Here is a 22,189-nt window from a genome sequence, read left to right on the forward strand (position 1 = left end):
AATTGAATTTCTTCATGACAAACGCTTTTTTGCGCTGCCTTTAAAGTTATGAGTTTGGCTTTGAACGCTAACACGCCGCGACAACATTTTTATCATATGCTTTCAAGGACGCCGAAGAAGATCATGTTTTAATGATTTTTATTAATTTTCTCGTTTAGATTTAAGCTTGATGATCAAACATTTTTGCAAGCGAAAAAGGAAAGCCAAGGACTCGAACCCACACAGTCACCAAATTACGTGACCTGTTAATGTTTTTTGCACAGTCATTGGCTGAGGATATTTACCTCTCGACTACATCTACTGATTCTTTTTTAAATTTACCATTTACTAATTTTATTTTTTCTTCTTTTTGTCGTTTTTTCCCTTACAGAGTTGAAGTCAACGAACAAAACATTTTAATTGTGGAAAATGGTTTGATGCCCTCCACCATACAATTCGATATGTTGAGTATTTTGAATTTGGAAATATTCTCGGTGTACAAGAACAAAATGTGTGGACTTTGCAGTAAACCCTTGAACAGTATGCGCAATTTTACCATATGTGCATAAAAAAAAACGACGCCGCCATGGTGCCAGCTAAGAGATCATTAGTGTGTGCGTTGTCTCCAAAAATGGTTGACAACCTTTTCTTTTTAAAGTTACGTTTTCTATTTCGTTTCTTGTCTGTCTTTTATTTTTTTAAGAGTTAATAAAAACTATGAGATTATAAACCTTGTTTGTCTAAACTAAACACCAAAGCTAAGCAAAAAGCTATAGAATTAATTATTTGAATTAATTTGCATTTTAATAAAAAAAAATTGACAAAAATACATTTTTGCCTGGCAGAAACAAGGATTAGAGTTAAATTTTTTGTAATAAAATAATAATAAAAAAATAAAGTAACATATGTTTAGCATAAATTGCAATGTGAGTTTTTTATTCATTGATATCTTTTTGAAAGATACTGTCTTAAAATATAGTAAAAATAATAAGAAAAAATATGAAATCCATTTTAGTGAAACTTAAAGAGAAAAACTAATTCAAAAGGAATCGATCAAACATAAAAAATGTTCAGTTCTTTGGCTTCCAATCATTATTATTACTTCCTTGGTTTATAGCGAATTTGTTGTTCACCATCTCGATGTAATTGCGACAGCAAGTGAATGCGTACTTGCACCACATTTTCCAAATATTGATTGCACAAACGGCAAGTTATGGGTTTTACCGAATCACCGCTGTAAATGTAAATTGTTTACAACACAAATTCGTAGAAAATATAGTCAATAGATACAGCTACGTGCAACTAATTAGGGACAGCATGGCGGAAAAGAATATTTTACCTTTTTTCAGTTCTTTTTGTGGAAAAACTCAAAGTGTTTACACAGTTTTTATCGCACTACTCCTTTGCTTTAACATTCAAATTCAGTCACACTGATTGTACCGTTACTTTGCAATTGTTGCGTAATTTTTACTTTGGTCAGAAAATTGATCGTGCACCAAATTAAGGACAGTCTGTATTTTTGTTACATTTGTAAATAAGATTAGTTATTTTTTTTTTTTAATTTTTACTGGAGTTATTAACGCTTAGTTATTACACAGTTTGCCGAATAAAAATACCATTGTTATTCATGGGTACAATAAATCTTGTGACGTCAGCACTAGGAAGATTATAGTGCAAGTGCATCGTGATGGAGGGACATGTAGACAGATAGAATCTGCCCTAAATGTGCCCAAAATCATGGTGCACAACGCCACACGATATTTTAAGACGCATTCTACTACAGAAAAATTGCCCCGTAATCAAACAAGCAGAATTACGACAGCCCGGGAAGATATGAAAATAGTCCGCGAACCAAAAAAACATCCCCATAAATCAGCAAACGAGATCCGGGTGGTAGTTTTTGGTGAAAATGCAACAAAGCCATCAGTAGACACTGTAAAACTTCGTTTAAGTGAAACTGGAATCATTTACGAATTTCTCGGAAGAAGCCATAAGTCAGAATAAAACCGAAAGCTACGTTTAAAATTTGCAAAAAAGCACCTCCGTTGGACGTCTAAAAACTGGAAATGGGTTTTATTTTCCGATGAGAAAAAGATCAATAGAGTCTCTCCAGATGGGAAAAAAATATGTACGTCGCCCTAAGTGCACTGAGTACAATTCAAAATATACACGTGCTACTCTTAAACACAGGGGCGAATCCATTATGCTTTGGAGTGCTATGTCATCTCGCGGTGTCGGACCATTACACAAATTTGAGTGTACCATGGATCAATTCCATTATGCTAGAATCCTTAACGATAAAATGTTACCATATGTTGACGAAAATATCCCTGTCACATGGATCTTTCAGCAGGATAACGATCCGAAGCTCACCTCTCGCCACGTGAAGCAATGGTTTATTGAAAATTTCGTGAGAGTTCTAGAATGGTCATCATGTAGTCCTGATCTCAATCCTATTGAGAACTTATGGCAAGTTGTAAAATCGAAAATGGCCCTACTTAAAATAAAAATGTTGATGACCTTTAACTCTGAAACCAATAAAAGCTTAGGAAATCATTCCAAATAGTGTGTGTGAACACTTAGCCAACACGATGCCCGCATTTGTCATACAGTGGTTGATAACAAAGGTTTTGCAACTAAATATTAAAATAAAATAATAACATTTTCAATAAAATTTCGAGAATTCTATGAAAAAAGCTATGTGTCCTTAATTACGTGCACGGTTGGAATTGTCGAAAAAACAATCTTCATTAAAATAATCCTATATTTGCAGATGAGTTTATTCACATATAATGTAAAAATTTTAGGCTCTTTTAGATTAACTTATATATAAAATTGTTTGGCCAAAAATGTTTAAAAAAATTTCAGGTATTGGTTGAAATATGTTAAATAAGAGACTGTCCCTAATTAGTTGCACGGAGCTGTATGTGTACTTACAATTGTGCCAAATTATGCAGTTCCTCACAGTGTGTTAGTAACGACTGTACCTGTTCATATTGCTCATCATGCAATACCAAAGCGGGCAACATTGGAAACAGGGAACGATCTCCCAAAACTGCAACAGTTTCTAAAATTTCATGACTTTCATGTGCCTGCCAAATGGAGTCATTTTCACTGATGTGCGTCTCAATGTATTTGCGATTTTTACTTAGTAACCTGGAGGAGGGGTTAATTGGGGAAAAATAATAGTAAAACATATTTTTGAAGATAAAGGAAGAAATCTTCATACTTAATTATAAGCTGTTTAATTTTAGCTTGTAAATCTCCAATTTGTTTTGGTAAAATAGTGGGCCTGTCCTCTCCAACATCCGTGAATAAAAGGGAATCCATGCAATAGCGTAGTTGATTGATCTGAAAATTAACAAGTAAAAAAGTGTCAGTCAGTCTGTGACATTAAACAAAAAACAGGAGCGCTGGACCTTAGTTTGCTAAAAAGTCATAAACGGGTTTTAAAAATAGATGACAGGTGACAATAGAAGTTTTGGAAGTTTTCATCGTCAATTTCTGGGTGTTTGCTGTCTACACAATATAAAATTATAGTATTGACAGAAGTTTTGCAGTTTTGTTATAAGCACCAGGTTATAGACCCAACATTAACACGTTTTTGGAGTCTGGTCCTGGGGGGACTTTAATACTCATAATGATTTGTGGCAATCGGTAATCGGAAACGACCAGAGGGGTATAGTACTGGCTGAGCAGATTGACAGCTCTACGTTTTGAACGGTCAATGAAGACGCCTTACCAGAATTACCGGAGAGTGTCACAGTTCGCCAGGCATCACCCTCGTGTCACCTGGCAACCCGTCGTTTTTCTTGGTTCAGGCCATCTCCCCATAATTATCTCCATCAGTAGACCGCCCGGTTTCACACCTCTGAACACCGCACTTTCACCAATCATGTGAAAGCTCATTGGCCTAGTTACAGAGAGTTCACTAATCACCGCTTCAGGGATCTGCCCCAACCTTTCTGATGTTCGGGTAGCAAAAAGGACGGTCCGAGACAGCATCATTGCTGCAGCCGCTCGCCATTTACCTGCTGGTCGAATCCCCGAAGTGAGACTAAACTTCCCAGCAGAGGCGACGGGATTAGCAAATGAGGGTGAAGAGCTTCGTAGTGCCAACCCCAGTGATGCCATAGTCAGGGAACTGACACTAAAAGTTAATAGGTTGGTCGGAAGGCATAAGCGGAACGAATGGTTAAATCATCTTAAGAGTTGCAACTTCGGAGCCGATATAAGTGAAGTGTGGACAACGGTTAAATCGACAATTTATCGAGCACCCCGGTAGTGACAGGGCGAAGAGAAGAATACTACACGTCGCATTAGATCTCCTTCTGCCGAGTTTGCACCACAGTTTGCAATGGATGATGTTGCGAATGCCATCAGGAACGCTAAATCACCCAAAGAGTTGGGCCCAGGTCGAATCTCCATGGTATTGTCGAACCAGCTGGATGTGCAGGCAGTCGAATGTGTCACTGAAGTCGCTAGCCACCCACATCGTTCCCAAAGTCTAGAAAATGGGCAGGGTAGTCCAGCTACTGAAGCCAGCTGAGGATGAAAGCAAAGGTAAAATCTTACTGGGCGATTTCGATTTTATCGCCCGTAGCAAAGAACCTTGAGGCTTTTCCCCAAGGTGGGGTAATATCTCCGGAACTGTTTAACTGTGTTCCGCCCTCTCCAGATGATTGTACGTCAGGTACCTTCCCCGATGACATTTGTGGAATGCTGAACTCCTATTTGACTGATCAAATATCCGCCACTAAACCTACGGCCACTCTGTTCACCACATGGACGGTAGAGGTGAGAACAGGGTTGAATGTCATGACCGATGGTAACAGAATTCAGACCACAAAATACACCAAAATTCAGAATGTTCATGTCGTCCGCGCCTGCCACAGCTATCGAAAGGCGAAGATATAGGAACAAGATCCTCAAATCCCTAGCCAGCAGCACTTGGGGTGCAGATAAAGAAAACTTGTTGACCACTTATAACAAGACATCAGCCCAGTATGCGGCATGGGCCCGCACGAAACAAAACACCTTTTCAACTGCCCAGCCAAACCTACTCATCTAACTCCAGTGGATCTGTGGTTACATCCCATCGAAGCAGCCACTTCCTGGAACTGGAGATAGACCCAGAGCCAGATTGAACAGAAGAACGAACATACAAACATAATAATAAACACTGTTACAACAACAACAACCACTTATAACGCGATATGTCAATTTGTGATAAGCTATGCGGCACCAGTATGGTCCGCGAATATAAGGGCAACGCGATGAAAAAATATTCAAACCTGTTAGAATGCGACCCTGAGAACTGCAACAGGGTTCCTCCTCATGTCTTCAGTGGACCGTCTACATGAGGTTACAAAGATTCTTATGTGGCCAATACACTGTGGGCATGCAGGAAAGCATATTTAATAGTATTAGTAAATTTTGAGGTTTTTGTGGATGATGAGATGAAAAGGCGCGGTATTCCAGAGTGCGAAGCAACAAATAGAGAGGAATGGAGATATTTTCTTAGTTCGGCCTATGGAACAAATATTCTGTAATGGGCCAGCTAAGTAAGTAAGTGAGGTTTTTGTCAATGTATGTGGGAGTATTTTAGCAGGACTGAAATCAAAATAGTTTTCATTAACCCCCTTCAATCCGATCAATTTTGGTTATTTTCTAAGAAATCTCTTTGAAAATAGCAAGTATTGTTTGTAACGAAATTAAAGATTTTCGAAAACCTCTACTAAAAATCGTGTTAAGGAGGAAAATTTATCATTTTCGGAATATGTATGTGTTGAAGGAATGTCACATACATTCATTCAATCACACACGTACACAGGCAGTAAATACAGCAAAACACAATGGCATGCTTTCGTTGCAGTACTTGCTCGGGTGTTACCGTCATAGCCATCCAAATCACCATATGTTCGATAGGAATGCTCCCAACATTACCATTATTAATCCTTATTACATTAATTTGTTTCTGACTCACCATTTCAAAATCTTCCGTTTTAATTTCCACATCCAAATTGAGAACAACATCGTGTTCAGCATACAACGGCTTATAAGTGTTTGGATGATATCCAAGTCCGGCTAATATGGCAACATATTTTGTACAACTTGTGTTACGTTTTATTTGCATAGTTGGGCAGAATAACATTGTCATTAGAGCACCAAAACCGTGAATATTTGGCATGAGAGTTGTGGCGCGAGCTACTATCGTATCACCCGATTGTGTTGCCGTAACCCCGGCAGCAACATACAAACGTTCATGTACATCCTGAGGATCAGTATCAAGCAGCACAGAATTCACCGAATCTCTTTCAATTTCAACACTTTTCCATGATCCGGCACGTACTGTGGAAAATATTTTTGTTTCTAGTGGTGAAAAGGGACCACGAAGTCTCAACATTTTATTACACATTGTTAGCGGAGGTGGTGGTATATCTTTATCTTTTTTCGGTAATATTGAATATAGATATTCTTCACGTTGACGCATTTGATCTTCGTCCAAATAACGATTTGCCAAAATCTGTTGTCTCTGACGATAATCGTGATCGGTCTGTAAGGAATAAAGAGGATATTAATTAAATTGATTTACGTAATATGTGTGTTGTCCCATACCTTTGAAAGATAATTCTCATCAGATTTCCTGGCTAATTTCCTTTCCACCAGTAGATCATTAAATGTTGTATTGCCCATATTAATAATAACATTGGCCACTGCTTCGACCACAGAGAAAATTTCAATTTCCACAATTCCAGTGTCGGCACATTCTTGTAGCAGTTCTTTAGTTTCTTCCGACCATTTACCATTTGGCGAACGTACCGTCGAAGGTTCAATCATGGCCAAACGACATTCAAATATACGAGGTGGTATTTCAGCCATTGATGCAATTTGTGGCCACAGAGCACGTAGTTGTTCGAAACGTACAAATTCCGTACTGCCATCATCAATAAAGAGAACCTTAAAAGGATAATTTCTGTATAAAAAGATGTTTGGAAAAATACATGTTTAGAGGCACCACCAGATAGCCGACATTTTCCAATTCTTTTAATTTCGGATTTCACTGGAAGGTACTTAGTCGTTGGAGTAGAGATCCACAAGTGATTTAAAATTTAAGCGTTTAGCCGACGTTTTCGATCCCGAAACCGCGATTTTTGTGATCGACTTTCTATTTTTCCTCAAGGATACCCCCCTATTCACATAAGACTCATTTTTAAATTGTGGGTGTTATTCTGAACAAAAATTCCCCGTGTGTTTTGTCTGTCCGCCGTATAAATTTAAAGGAGAAAGTGATAAAACTCACGGAAAATTTACGCTCAGAATAACCCCCAATATCTTTTGTGTTCCGCAATATACATTAAAATTATCTGAAATCGATTATAAAGCTAATTATGGGCTCACTTATGTTAAAATATTAATAAGACGATTTTAACCTAAAAAATGAAAATCGATTCTAGCCTCATTTAGATATATAAAAAGTCCAGTTTTTAGCTGAAGACAAAACCGCCGAAGGCATTAGGATGGTTTTAGCTTCATTTAAGTTTGAAATTAATAGACTATTCTAACCTAAAAAAATGAAAATCGATTCTAACCTCATTTAGCAACACCGATAGATAAAACCCAGTTTTTAGCTGAAGGCCTAAGACATTAGGACCATCAACACACAGTTCTGGGAAAAAATGTCAAGCCAGTACGGGTAGGTTTTATAAAATAAAAAACATTTTCTTACAAACCTTAAATTGCAACGAGGGACCTGTAGAAATCTTAAGAACCTTGGCCCTTTGATAGCGATCATCAAGTGGAGCACATAGAATCATGCCTTTTGATATCTCCGATGGACTATTGAACCTAGCATTATTAATTTTCTTGGTATCATTCAAAATGTCAAGCATTTCATTGAAACTATTCTTTTCAGCAATGGGTAGGAAGAAAAATTTACTGCAATTTTCAATCTAAAAATGGAATGGAAATTTGTTAAAATATATTATTCTAATACACAATTCCCCAATATAGCTACTTACATGAGTTATACGTCCCTTTAACTTCTTTTGGAAGACTGAAGGCAAAACATACAAATCGGGATGTTTTACAAGATTTTTTACCGGTTGCCAAACACCATCTATCATAGCACCATAACCCTTGTCTTCGGCATATTTAACAGCCAGGCGGGGACTAGAGAGAAAAAATACCATAAAACAATCATGAATATTTTCCCTCGGAATTTTCAGCGCGGAAAATTATTTTAAAAAGTAAAATTCTTTAAAAAATTAATAGTTTGAAATTTTTAAACTTTTTTTTTAGATTTTTCATCAACACAAAACCATCTTCACTTTCTTCAAATACTTACTCCATGACATTGATAACGGTACGCATTTTGGACATACGCATTCGTATGGCCTTGTACACTTCGGGCCGAACTCTTCCCGGCACCACCAAACGTTTACTGCTCTCATCATAATCTTTTTCCAGTTCATTTTTAAAGGTAACAAATATCTTTTCTGAACCTGGCTGAAAACGCACCTCAATATCTTGTGGTGGTATTTCCAGGTCACGAAATATATCCTTAATGTAATGCCCATATAGCTGGCCAATATGTTTGGTATTGAAATTCGTAAAATACACTGTGCTACAAGGATCATTGCCACACAAAATATGATAGAGACCCCTTTCACGATCGGTATCATTTAAGGCGGTACGGGTAAAGTAATTCGGATAGAAGGCACCAGCTATAACAATTTTCAATATTGTCGTCTTTTCACGATCCATCCAATGGACATGTTGATGGGAATTTCTAATTTTTAAATTAAAACCATCCAGGCGCTCCAGCAACTCTTGTCGCAATAAATGCATTTCTTTGAGGGAACGTATGTTGAGATAGACACGATTCGCCCAAGCATATTGGGCATCATCATCACGTAAATTATTTTGTTCACACATCGATGACCAGAGCTGAAAGAAGATGGAGAGTTTTGTGTAATACATACTTATATATATTTTAAGAATTTAATTGTGAGGTTATGTTTGGTTCTTTATGGTCAATTTATTTTCCAATAAAAACAATTTTTGTTATTTTTTCTATTGCAATATATATTTGAATCCAAACATACCTTATACGCCTTTAAAATGGCAAACAAATCCGACCCAGAACCATCAGCAAAAGACAATTTCTTGATATAGGCCTCACAATCGTTGTGGGGTGTTTTTCCTTGGAATTGAAATACAGAGCGAACACTTAAACCAGCAGCTGGAAAAGGAACACCTCTTTTATAAAAATATAAAATTCCAATACCAAAAATTCCATACTCACCCATAATAACAGAATCATCCAAAACTCCAAAAATATAACCCAAAACAATAAGGCGGCTTAGACGTACATCTAACGGTAAAGCAGCCATTATACGACCCATAAAGCTTATATCACCATCTTGTACCGAATATTGACCATTTACAGTGGTATATAATGCACCCAATTCTTTCAATGTCAATATGGTATTATGTATGTCACTCAAATTGGGGGGATTCATGGCCAATCCAAGGATATCTGGCGGTGGTCCCATGTCTAAAAGTTTAGCCCTTAAGACAACATTTTCCAATGGGCAACGTAACATTTCCGGTACACTATAATCATTCATGCAATTCTACAATGGAATAAAAAAAAATATTTGGACAAATACCAAAAACAAACATTTGTTTGGGTGGGTCACGCAAGCGATTGTCAAAATCACAGAATACACTGTGCCACAGAAAAAATAATTCAAAGAAAAATTGGACAGATTAATAAGGTGCGAAAAGAAAGCACGTGTTTTGAAAGTTAACTTCGTAAAAACCCACGTCTATTGTCCAGAGAATGGTCTTTTAGAGGATGGTCTTCCAAAAATTTCTTAACCCTGATAAAGCTACTGGTCGTTTGAAAGGATGGCCTTAGAAAAAATCATTAAAAATCCGCACCTATTGGCCAAAGGGTGGTCTTTGAAAAATTCCTTAAAAATCCACGGCTATTGGCCAAAGGATGGTATTTGACAAATTCCTTAAAAATCCACGGCTATTGGCCAAAGGATGGCCTTTGAAAAATTCCTTAAAAATCCACGCCTATTCGGCCGAAGGGTGGTCTTTGAAAAATTCCTTAAAAATCCACGGATGGCCTTTGAAAAATTCATTAAAAATCCGCACCTATTGGTCAAAGGATGGTCTTTGAAAAATTCCTTAAAAATCCACGGCTATTGGTCAAAGGATGGTCTTTGAAAAATTCCTTAAAAATACACGCCTACTTGGGCAAAGTATGGTCTTTGAAACATTCCTTAAAAATCCATCCCTATTTGGGAAAGGGATGGTCTTTGAAAAGTCCAAGCCTATTTGGGCAAGGGATGGTCTTTAAAAATCCTTTAAGAATCCACGCCTTTTTGGGCAAAGCACGCTCTTCGAAAAAATTCTTAAAAATCCACGACTATTGGCCAAAGGATGGTCTTTAAAAAATTTCTTAAAAATCCACGCCTTTTTGGGCAAAGAACGCTCTTCGAAAAATTTCTTAAAAATCCACGACTATTGGCCAAAGGATGCTCTTTAAAAAATTCCTTAAAAATCCACGCCTATTGGCCAAAGTATTGTCTTTGGGCAAAGGATGGTCTTTGAAAAAATTCCTTAAAAATCTACGCCTATTCGGCCAAAGGATGGTCTTTGCAAAATTCCTTACAAATCCATGCCTATTCGGCCAAAGGATTGTCTTTGCATAATTCCTTAAAAATCCACGCCTATTTGGGCAAAGGATGGTCTTTGAAAAATCCCTTAAAAATCCACGAATATTTTGGGCCAAGGATGGTCTTTGAAAAATTCCACAAAAATGCACGCCTATTGGGCAGAGGGAGGGAAGTTACCTACATAGGGTGAATAATATTCTCTCTTTTGTACTATTTTAGAAATATTCGGTGTAAAATTCCAGGTAATCCTCGCGCTTTAGGTATGTAGTGCCTGTAGCAACATTACATAAAACTCTACGAAGGACATTACCGTGGAAAACATTAACCCTCTAGCGTTTTAAAAGTGGCTTGTTCATAAATTTTTTAAAAGGAAACCGTCTTTAAATTTTACTACGGGTATCAAAACTCGATACTCGGAAAGTTTTCCACGGAAATGTTCCTCTGAGTTTTATTGTTAACCAAGCCATTGTGTTCGTAAAATTCAAGGTAAATGAATGGAAACTCATGCCGAATATTTCCAAAGAAGTACAAAGGGGGAAACGATGCTCATTTTCAAAACGCCGATATATGTGTCTAATATTTTTCGTCCCTGTTTCATAATCTATTTCGACAATTTTGTAAAAGTTTTTATTGTATATCGAGCGTAAATTTAATCACGCTCACAATCTGTGTAGTCTCTAACAGTTGATGAGCGTGAGACCCATTGCCTTACTCTGGTTTAAACGTTGTTGGCTATCAGTGCCCTTATGAAGAAATCATTTAGGACTCGATAGAGGCGTGACATTTGACAGACATTTGTTGTTTATGGTTTTGACAACAGATTCGAATTCACTTTTCTACTACAAAACCGATAACTCGAAATGACTACGATCCGGTAATATTTAAGAAAATAAGAAGGGGTTCGGTTTTACGAGGTATCGATTTCAAGGGACCGATAGTTTTTCAAACCTTCCACCCCTGCCGTAGGGAAGCTTGATCTGTATCATAGCGGGACATTTAAAACTAAATACAGAACCTATCCTAGAAATTGGTCCGTTTTTCGAATAAGCGGTATTCCACTGCAAATCTTCTTACTTACATCATAATAGTAACGTGGCACCAAACGATAAACACGGCCATTCATTACACGTCCAGCACGACCAGAACGTTGTCTACAATTTGCCTTGGAAGCCCAATGCAGCTGTAGGCATGAGAAATTCGAGGCAGAATCAGTTACCAATGATTTGGTAAGACAAAAATCAATAACTGAAAGTAAAATAAAATTTATCAACGAAACATGACTTTTGGCCCATCTGTCGATCTCTATTTACCATATTTAACGTCAGGTACTGTTACAGAACTCTCTGCAATATTTGTCGATAATATAACCTTACGATAACCAGGTGGGGCTTGATGAAAAATTTTTAATTGTTCATCGGGTGAGATGAGAGAGTGTAAACGTATGGGACTCAATTTAATTGTATTGCTGGAATAAAGAAGAAATTGTATAAAATATACTTTTCTCATAGCATAGTTTGTGTTTATAAAACTTACTCATCAATATCATTTATATCCTCTATTAAGCGGCACATTTTATCAATTTCATTGATGCCGGGTAAAAATATCAATATGGAAGTCTTATGCGAGGCATGTGGAGCTTCATGTTTTTCAATATTGTCTATAACATAGATCAATTTCAAAGCTATACCATACATTTCGTTTGAGATTCCAGGTTCAGCATAATCGATTTGGATGTTCTGAAAGAGAAGGAAAATGGAATACACAATTTTAATGTTAATAAAAACATTAAATATTAAGGGATTTCTGGTCGATGTGCGGTAATGGTAAGATTTTCATCTCGAACAACGAAAACAAAATTTTTAAGATCTTAAAATTCCAATTTAAAGACTTTCGATGTTTCGATTTTAACAAATCTTGTATGCATCGATGTTCGGGTGTTGACTGGAGTCGCAAAGTTGTAACAGCTCGTCGAGCTATTAAAGGAACCTTACTTGGGTTGGTGCTCTTAAATTAAACATTTTTTCCATTATTTTGTTCGTTAATGGTAACGGTAAAAAATGTCTTAGTACATACCGAGTTATTTATACGTCCCAATTCGCACAAATAGAATTCACTAACTTTATAGAGTCTGCGCGTATCAGCTTTTATGATGGGAGCTGGTTCACGTCTTATACGAAAATAGTTGGCAAACTGGAAAATACAAAATAATCAAAGACAAATATATCTTCTCTTCCCAATTCTCCAACTTACCTCATGTGTATTAATGGTTGCGGACATAAGAATAATTTTAACATGTTTTGATGTGGTGGCCAATAAACGACGTACAACAATTAAGAGGAAATCCATTTCTTGATCTCTTTCATGGACTTCATCTAGTATTATGTGGGTATAATTGCCCAGGGATTTTTCTTTAACAAGTTTTTGCAACAATACACCAGTGGTACAATAGAGTAAGCGGGTATCTTCCGATAAATTGGCATGTAGACCAACCTACATAGATTTGTAATTGATAATTAGTGTCATCTTATTTTAATGTAATAATTTAGCATTATTACCTGATAACCAACAAGTGTACCTTCTTGCCATTTACGTTCTTGGCACACCCGTCGAGCAATAGTAATGGCAGCAATACGTCTCGGTTGGGTGACAACAATTTTACAATATTCCCTACGTGTGTAGGCGTCATCAAGGATATATTGAGGAACCTGAAGGAATATAATATATAATTTAAAAAACATAGACAATACAAGATAATTGAAGACATTCATTAAAGACTCCCAAAAGAAAAAATGTTCCCGTTCCATTCAATTTTTAAAATTACTTTAAAATAGATTAGTTACAGTTATTATCGTTATTAATTTTTAGGGTTCGTGTATATATCCCAGTCAGAAAATAAGCCTAAAAACTTGGGCTGACTTCCTTATCGTCAGGTTCTTTGTAGCATTTAAACTTCGTCAAAATAATCAGTTGCACACTCAAGCATAAATGCATCAGAAATAAAATCGATACATGTTTGCAGACGATACGGAAGTCAGCCTTTGGAAATTGTTTGAAACATTCTTATAGCATGAGGGAAAATGTAAAATTTCAAATGCCCGTTAACAGAACTGTGCAATTAACATTAGTCCCCCCCGTTTTAAGCAACCTTAACCTTTGCCAATAAAACTTACCTGTGTTGTTTTACCGCATCCAGTATCACCTTCTAATATAACCACTGGATTTGTACGAATCATTTCAATAATTTCATCACGTTTATCATAGATGGGTAGCGATTCATTACGATTCAAATCGAAAGGATAACGATCATAAATGCCATCATCTGGACGTTTTGTACGAGGATTGTCATCTTCATCATCAGTTGTCAACGGTTCCAAGTCATCCATACAGGAAGATGCCACGGTACTGTGGGCTTCAGTATGGTGGCTTTTATTTAAATCCAACTGGAATTTCGTAAAGTAAGCAAACACTTTTCATTATCATCTAATGTGTCTAATAAGCGTATTATTTTCCTACTTACTTCATCTAACTTAAGGCACTCTAATTCAGCCAAAGATTTTGCATATGACGTTCCAACATAATCCCTTTTGCCAAATGTCGATTTTGATTCAAGTGGTCCGCCAGCTGTTGCTAACGCCGATCCTGATACACATCCTCTTGGTACCGTTTTCTTCACGAAATCTTTGGAGAAGTCAAAGAAATCATTTATTTCATCCATTCTCCAAGTGATATGAAATAAATTATTTGAACAAATTGATCCAACTTCAGCAAAAATTCCAAAATTCCTTTTCCGAATGATGATGCTGATAAATGAATGAATGAAAGCGCGTCCCTCTATCCCGTTAATTTTTTACATGCTGCATAGAGTTGCCAACGTTTCGACCGGCTAAATGTTAAAGTTAATTCTTTGATGGGGAATTATGGCGGCTGGCAAACAATTTTCAGGATTCAACACTACCCAGCAAAAAAGTTTGGAAGTAGTTATAAAAATGCACTCGATCGATACATTTTAGAAGCACTCGCTTAATGATCCCTAGCCAAGCAAGCCAATTTTTTGATCCCTACAAAAGAACACAAGAAAGAGCGTCTAAAATTCTAAGTTTTTTTTTTTAAATAAAGAAATACAAAGTACCCAGCAAAAAGTTTGCATCCGTAGATGCAGTTTAATTAGCACAAGTGTACAGTACATTTGCCGTTGCAATGACTTGCATTTTTATAGCATCTTTAGACTGCATTTAAATGCAATCCAAAACACTACATCAAATGCAGTGATTTGGATCGAAAATGGACTGCATCCTAGCTGCGCGCTCTCTTGCAAAATTCATAAGTGAATTCATAGGAAAAGATTTACTCCAACGGCAAATGTACTGTACACTTGTACTGATTAAACTGTATCCACGGATGCAAACTCTTTGCTGGGTAAAGGAAAATGATAACATGGTTACCATATGTTACCATTTTGCTTTTGTTCATTTACCAAATATGCCAGCCGATGACTTAAACCAGCCAGAAATCCTCTTATGTGACGAGGCCTTAAGCTGAAAACACATCCGAAGTTTGAGTAAAGTTTTGTGTTGGGCGTTGAGAAAAAAACAACAACAACAGGGCGATGCCGACACCAAAGTCCAGCGTTGATCTGTTTGCCGGTATATATTTCAAATGAATTTGAATTTTTCGGCATCATGCCGAACAGTGTAAAAACGGCCAAAACGACACAAAACTTTACCCAAACGTTGGATGTGTTTTCAGCTTAAAGGGCTCCTCACACAAGCGGCATGGCTTGTTATACCCCGTTTATATATAACCGGATTTAACAAACCGACTGGGTTTTAAATGTCAATTCCATTGCTTATATTTCAAACAAATCCTCATAAAGAAGGTTAATAGCCCAATTAGATATGACATCATTAGCCGGATTTAGCACATTATCAGGTTTTATTTGCTAAATCCACCCAAAATCTACCAAATTTCCCATACAAAAATAAATCCTCGTATTGAGTGGATTTGTTTTAAATCTGGCATAAATCCTCGTATACAACTCTGTTTTTTGCAACATGTTGCTAGAAAATACAAAAAGTTGCAAGCTGGCACAAGAAACAAGGTAGATGCATCGGTGAATTGCTACACTAAAAATAATTTAAAATGTAAAAATTTTGTGAACAAGGCGGAAAAATTAAATTTGTTTTGATGTACAAAGTTGATTTTAATCAACCAAGATTAATATTTACGATGTCTAAACGATAAAATAATTCGTTTATTTATTTTACATGGGCAAACAGCGAAAAATAATTATTTTTTGCTCTTTAGTTACCATTAGTAGCATAAGCTCTATTCCTTTACGTGCAAGAATCTTCAAGTTTTACCACTTTTTACTCGAAAAGCGTTCCTTTACTTCAGACACCATACAATACATATGGGAGCAGTTTACAACTTTTACTACTTTTGCCGGTTTTACCATTTTCAAAAGTAAAGGAACAGACCAATAATGTGCAAACATTTTCAGTACTAAACAATAAATTTGTAATTTGACGTATGTTTTTTGAGACGAATTCAATTTTCAAAAAATTCTTTTGACGTTTCAAATTCGATCAGATGGGCTGATGCATCTACCTTGGTAATTGTGCTATGAACAAAAATCAGCTGACTGCCATTTAAATCCTCCAAAATGTATATCTAAATGCAATGAGATTTGTACTATATTTATTAAATCCAGCGGAGGATTTATGGCTAGTCTAAATGAGCTATAACCCTGCAAAAAGCTCTAATATAAACAGCATATTAAGTCAGCATCATCGGCTGGCATATTCGTACCCAGCAAAAAAGTTTGGAAGTAGTGCAACGCAGAGTTATAGTACGTTTAGACTATGGTGGATTTAGCAAATCGAGTCGATTTAAGTTGTCATTTTCATACAATACATCTCAAATAAATCGAGATAATGCACTTAAACATGTTATAAGTGTATAGTCTAACATGCGTTTTAGGGTTTCACAACATCTTTGAATGCAGTCCACACGGAGTTATGAAAAATGCACTCCGTTCGATACATCTTAGAAGCACTCGCTTAAAGATCCCTACAGGCACAAGCCAATTTGTTGATCCCTACAAAAGACGTCGCAGCCTTGTTCTCCAAATATAAAAAGAGTGTCTAAAATTCTAAGAATTTCTTTAAAAAGTAAAGAAACTAAAGATGCGAACATTGCGGTAATTCACGAGACGGATATTAGTTTTGAAGTGGAGTTGGAGAAAATTTCGAAATACGTATGTGCTGGAGTGGGAGGACAATATGTATAAAAAACCCTTTGGATGATGAAGCAAAATCAATTGCGATGGCATAAAATGCAGAACAGAGGAAGTAAACTCGGTCACGATTAATGCCATGTTCATACCAGCATTTGAATAACGTCGTTTGTTCTCATAATTATGTACACGAATTAACCCGTTCATACGACATGGTACACAATTCATAGCAACATGATTCATATTTTCATACTTTTTATTTTCTGATTTTAAAGAAAGTTTCGTCCAAAAGACGAGTAAAATTAATTGATATGAACTGAAAAACTATTTGTCCTTCTTTCAGATATCTATTTAATATTTAATTACATTATTTTCATTCATCTTTTCTATTTTTTCTCACAATTTTGGTGTTTTCAGCAAATAAAAATATTTTTCTATTTTCAAAATTAACGAGAGAGAGACCTGCCAAAATAACTTTTTGGTATACAGACTTTCTGGCAGGCATTTGATTTTTGTTTTTAAATTTGTACGCGAATTTGAAACGATGGACAAGAAATGCAACTGCAATAAACGAAAATAGAAAATATGCTATGATTTGAATGTTTATTAGTCCTTAAATCGTTTACTTTTCATTCAGGTTTTGCAGTTTTACTAATAAATTTTGGGTTTTTAATAAATTTTAAATTTTATATTTTTCCTGTCATAATTAATTTATTTTGATAAATTCTCTCATTTGTTAGAGATGGGACATACATATTTTATCGTCGTTCTGAGAGTAATTTAAATTGAACAAAGTACACAAATCGTTGTTCGTTCTCAAAATTTTGTATGGGAAATGAAGTAATTATATCGTAATTTGGGGTCGAACAACGAATAGAGAAATAATTACCTTCAGTCTGAACAAGGCATAAATTTAATGGAAAATTTGTGTATACCCAGCAAAAAATTTTGGAAGTTGTGCAATTGGAGTTATGATTTCACAACATCTTTCGATGTAGTCCAACAGAGTTATGAAAAATGCACTCCTTTCGATACATTTTATAAGCAGTTGCTGTAGAGATTCCTACCGAAAAAAACCAGTTGGTTGATCCCTACACATTTCTTCAAAAGACAAGAGTGTATACATTTCGGAGAATTTGTTATAAAATAAAGAAATAAAAACATAAGTTGCGAACATTTTTGTGGTAATTCACGAAACGGAAATTGTTAATGGAGCGGAGTTGGAGTCCATGTCGAAAGCTGAACTAGTGATGGGAAGGCAACATAAAAAACGTTTTGGAGATGAAGCAAAATTAGATGCGCTTGTATTAAATTGAGAACGGAGGAAGTAAACTCAAATGTGATTGAATTTAATAGATTTTTTTAATTTGTGTTTATATAATAAATATAATAAAGTTCTTTGAGTTCTTGTTTTACACAAGTAATAAATGCATTTTATTTATTTTGGGATATTCCGCAATGGCTAGCATTTTTATTGCATCTTTATGCTTGGTTTACATTTCCGAAATCCACTCGATTTCAACTGTCAATTCCTTTGCGTATACGTCAAATGAAAATCGATTGGATTTCATTTGACGTTTGAGCAATGTAATTGACAGTTGAAATCGGGTGGATTTCGTAAATGTAAACATAGTATTAGACTGACTAAAAATGCAATCCGAAAAGTGCCTTTAAATTCAATTCAAAACACTACATCAAAAGCTGTGATTTGGATCGAAAATGGAGTGCATCCTAGCTGTGTGCTGTGGAAGCAAAATGGAGTGCATCCTAGCTGCGCGCTCTCTTGTAAAATTCATAAGTGAATTCATAGGAAAAGATGTACTCCAACGGCAATTGTACTGTACACTTGTACTGATTAAACAGCATCCACGGATGCAAACTTTTTTCTGGGTATGTAATAAAGTTCTTAATATTATTGTTTTAAACAAATAATAAATGCATTTTATTTATTGTGGGATATTTTGCAATAACTTGCATTTTTATAGCATCTTTAGACTGCATTTAAATGCAATCCAAAACACTGCATCAAATGCAGTGATTTGGATCGAAAATGGACTGCATCCTAGCTGCGCGCTCTCTTGCAAAATTCATAAGTGAATTCATAGGAAAAGATGGACTCCAACGGCAAATGTACTGTACACTTGTACTGATTAAACTGCATCCACGGATGCAAACTTTTTGCTGGGCCCAGCAAAAAAATTGGAAGTTGTGCAATTGGAGTTATGATTTCACAACATCTTTCGATGTAGTCCAACAGAGTTATGAAAAATGCACTCCGTTCGATCCCAGCAAAAAAGTTTTGAAGTAGTGCAATGCAGAGTTATGATTTCACAACTGTTGCGGGGCCCTCACATACCCGCAGTCCGCAACTGTACAACAAGCAAGCAGCAAAAAAAATTTTGCGTGGACCCACCCTTAGATGAGGCCAAAAACGCCCTACGTGGCGGCCTCTATTCCACCTTTTTACCACCCAGTCCCTTATTTCATCATGCTGGAGGGACTAGGGAAGCTAGTGGACGTTGCCTTGGATCGTCCACATTGCAGTGGTGGAACGATCCGGTCCACACCCGAGACAAATACAATCAATTTTGTTCGTTGTAGTTTTTGGGACAATTTTAGTCCACAGTTCAGCCATGTCCTTAATTATAATTTGTGTAAGGACTAGGGCATGCAATTTGTGTCTTTTGGATTCGCCACATTGCCGTGGTGGCTGAATTCAAGATGCATTATTTTTGGCTGTAGTTGATGGTGGGGGGGCTTTAGTGTGTGTATTGTTAGATGCGTTTTGTTTTTTTTATCGTTGGAGTGGGCCTTCTTCTGGAACCACCCATGTAGGCAGGAAGAGCCTCCTTTGCAACTGGGTTATGGTTGCGACTCTCCCCGAACCCGAAAAGACTGCTTCCGATGCCAACCATTTTGTCAAGCACCAGGATGCACATTGGCTTGGTCCAAAGAAATCCCACGAAGTGGAAAGTCTCATGGATCCCACCAGGAACATCACCGTGCATTTCCAAATGGATGATGAGAAGACCTGGAAAAGAAAGAAAAATATATTAATAAGCTTATAAGTACAAAAATAAATTAAAGAAATAGAAAAATTTTTAATGTTGCTCTACATGTGAGAGCCGGCAAAACTGATGTTTGGTAACAATCAGCTGTTAACGTCAGAAGTACTAAAAAAATGATGTTGCCACTGTGTTGTTGTTGCCCTATACTGTTTGTTGGTATAAAAATACCCTTAAGAGGGAATCTTGTGCAAAAGTGCATTTATACCCCGGTTACACTATTGAAGGTTAACCCACTGGGTTTAATAGATCCAGTGGGTTAATCTTTGCTGGTTACACTTAGCTTTTCGAGGATATAAACTGTCAGCTGATGTTTGTTTACGTATACATACAAAATAACTAATAAAGTCGTGTTTTACACTTTTGCAATTTCTCGTATGAGATATCGTCCCCTCTTTGCTCATATTGGTATATTTTACACACAGGGATACATTTTTGTATCACGGTATCAAGCGTACTTTTTGTTAAAAAGTGTCTAATGTAGAAAAATAAATAATTTTATGATTTTCAAATAACTTTAGATTTATTAACTCCATAAAATCTCATGCGACCAATCGTAAACGTGTAAAACACGACAAACTCTGTTGGAAAAACAGTTGCAACTTTTGGTACTTTTTGAGTAGAGTTGGATTTTTTTGCACAAATACCGAATACAACACTGTATTTTTGGTGGATTTGTGCCGGATTTAAAATAAACCCAGTCGTGAGAGGATTTAATTTTTGTATGGCAAATCTGGTCAGATTTGACCAGATTAAGCAATAAATCCTCATAAAGTGGGTTAACCCGGCAAAAAACTGTAGTGTAACCGCACTATTAACCTCTCTTACTAGCAAAACCGGAAATGTACTTGAACATGATGATGAGCTAAGAGTAGGATTCTAATGAACTCAAAGAGGGGGAAATTATTTAAAGTTATTACGGAATATATGTAATAAATAAGAGGGAAGTCATGTTTTTTTTAGACTTTGCCAAGTATACGTGGCTCCTTCTAGAATCATTTGCTAAGTAAACCGTAATCTTTAAAGACATACATAGTCTGATGAAGTACAAAGTCTAAGTGCCAATATAATGTATAAAGCAAAATAATTTTTAATAACTAGTTGAACACTGCAAATTAGTCAATTGTAATAAACGAAAAAGTGAAAAAGAGTGGTTCATAAATACCAGCATATCTAAGGGGTCTGACGAAATAAACCCAGCGCGATTATATTCATAGAGTATCGCTCCTAAACGAGGAAATAATATTTTGGAATCAATCTCTGTTTCCACTAACTACAAGTTATGAAAACTAGACCCACGGATTGGTTAATCTGGGGGCCTGTGTAGATTGCCCTGTTACAGTCGAATCCTGGTGGATGCTAATTTGATCCTTAATGCTTAAATCAGCACAGTAAGTCAGACCGCTAGTGTAAGATTTCATGAGCCAAATGAAGTGTTCCAAATCCATGATTTTTAAACGAGATCGGGCCTGAAGAAAAAATGAGACCAAGAGTATCCGACGAGTTATTTTATTTCCCGAAAATTTAAATAATATTATTATACACGGACAATTGCTACAAAAAAAAAAAAAAAAAAAAAAAAAGAAAAGGAAAATACGATCATTACATTTAATCATTACAGTTATTTCTATATTATTTATTCTAACCTATTTTTATATGTAATTTGGTGTTGTGTAATCCGTAGAGGTATACTTGAGTATCAAAGCTATTGTGAGGGCTGCAAACGTACCGATTTATTTATATGATTTGGATATGTGTTAGCATAATAAAAGAACAGCAAAAAAATATTTTCAAAAACAAATCTTTAGGGAGCTCCTTCAAGGTTAGATTTTAATAGTAAAGTCCATTATATGATCATTAACCTCAAATTTTTTTTACGATCATATAGGTAAGCGTCAGCGTCGCAGTTACCACAGTTATTAATGCAGCAGTAGCGCTGCGCTAAAACCTACGTTAGTGTGCCTCTTAGGAGATAGGATTCCATTTGTTTTTTTTTATGTTTTGTGCAGTACTTATAAGCGTATAACATTTAGTGAAAATTAACGATTAATAGTCTTGTCCTTAATATAGGACAATTATTTAAAGGTTCGAGTAAGACACATTAGTATTAAGCCAGGAGACTAAGTAGCCTCTAAGGAAATAATTCCCTGTGAATGATTAAGGTCAAAAAGGCCATTCGGATTTAGAGTGAAATTTTATACATTTGATGTTTTCTT

At 36.1% G+C, this 22,189-nt stretch overlaps 2 protein-coding genes across 2 annotated transcripts in view; one reads left to right on the top strand and one right to left on the bottom strand.

The window, feature by feature from the left end:
* Positions 1-898, top strand: part of cv-d (vitellogenin-like lipoprotein) — a 63,019-nt gene extending 62,121 nt beyond the window's left edge. The window contains exon 18 of the mRNA XM_073975855.1: positions 371-898. Coding sequence (XP_073831956.1) covers positions 371-548 — 178 coding nt within the window. The 3' untranslated portion in view covers positions 549-898. The remainder of the gene's footprint in view (positions 1-370) is intronic.
* Positions 884-14,554, bottom strand: spn-E (tudor domain containing 9 protein spindle E). Its single transcript, XM_073975868.1, has 18 exons — positions 14,191-14,554; positions 13,844-14,113; positions 13,229-13,378; positions 12,924-13,163; positions 12,747-12,863; positions 12,207-12,409; positions 11,984-12,138; positions 11,752-11,918; positions 9,287-9,617; positions 9,087-9,223; positions 8,327-8,928; positions 8,001-8,151; positions 7,713-7,931; positions 6,598-6,939; positions 5,966-6,535; positions 3,209-3,330; positions 2,917-3,135; positions 884-1,213 (listed from the first exon to the last, which is right to left on the bottom strand). Exons 1-18 carry the CDS (start codon positions 14,386-14,388, stop codon positions 1,078-1,080), a joined length of 4,329 nt encoding a protein of 1,442 aa, XP_073831969.1. The 5' UTR covers positions 14,389-14,554; the 3' UTR covers positions 884-1,077.
* Between the last annotated feature and the right edge of the window lie 7,635 nt (positions 14,555-22,189).

This window comes from Musca autumnalis, unplaced genomic scaffold (assembly GCF_047663935.1).
Source record: "Musca autumnalis isolate F117 unplaced genomic scaffold, ASM4766393v1 scaffold_1, whole genome shotgun sequence".
Taxonomy (NCBI): domain Eukaryota; kingdom Metazoa; phylum Arthropoda; class Insecta; order Diptera; family Muscidae; genus Musca; species Musca autumnalis.

What these genes read in the sequence shown, in the direction of transcription:
- spn-E (XM_073975868.1), bottom strand. Translation starts at nt 14,388, where the DNA reads ATGGATGAAATAAATGATTTCTTTGACTTCTCCAAAGATTTCGTGAAG. An exon ending in ACCGTTATCAATGTCATGGA is followed by an intron (nt 8,152 to 8,326) that starts GTAAGTATTTGA and finishes TTTTCTCTCTAG; the next exon opens with TCCCCGCCTGGCTGTTAAAT. An exon ending in AAACGGAAGATTTTGAAATG is followed by an intron (nt 3,331 to 5,965) that starts GTGAGTCAGAAA and finishes GTTAATTTTCAG; the next exon opens with ATCAATCAACTACGCTATTG.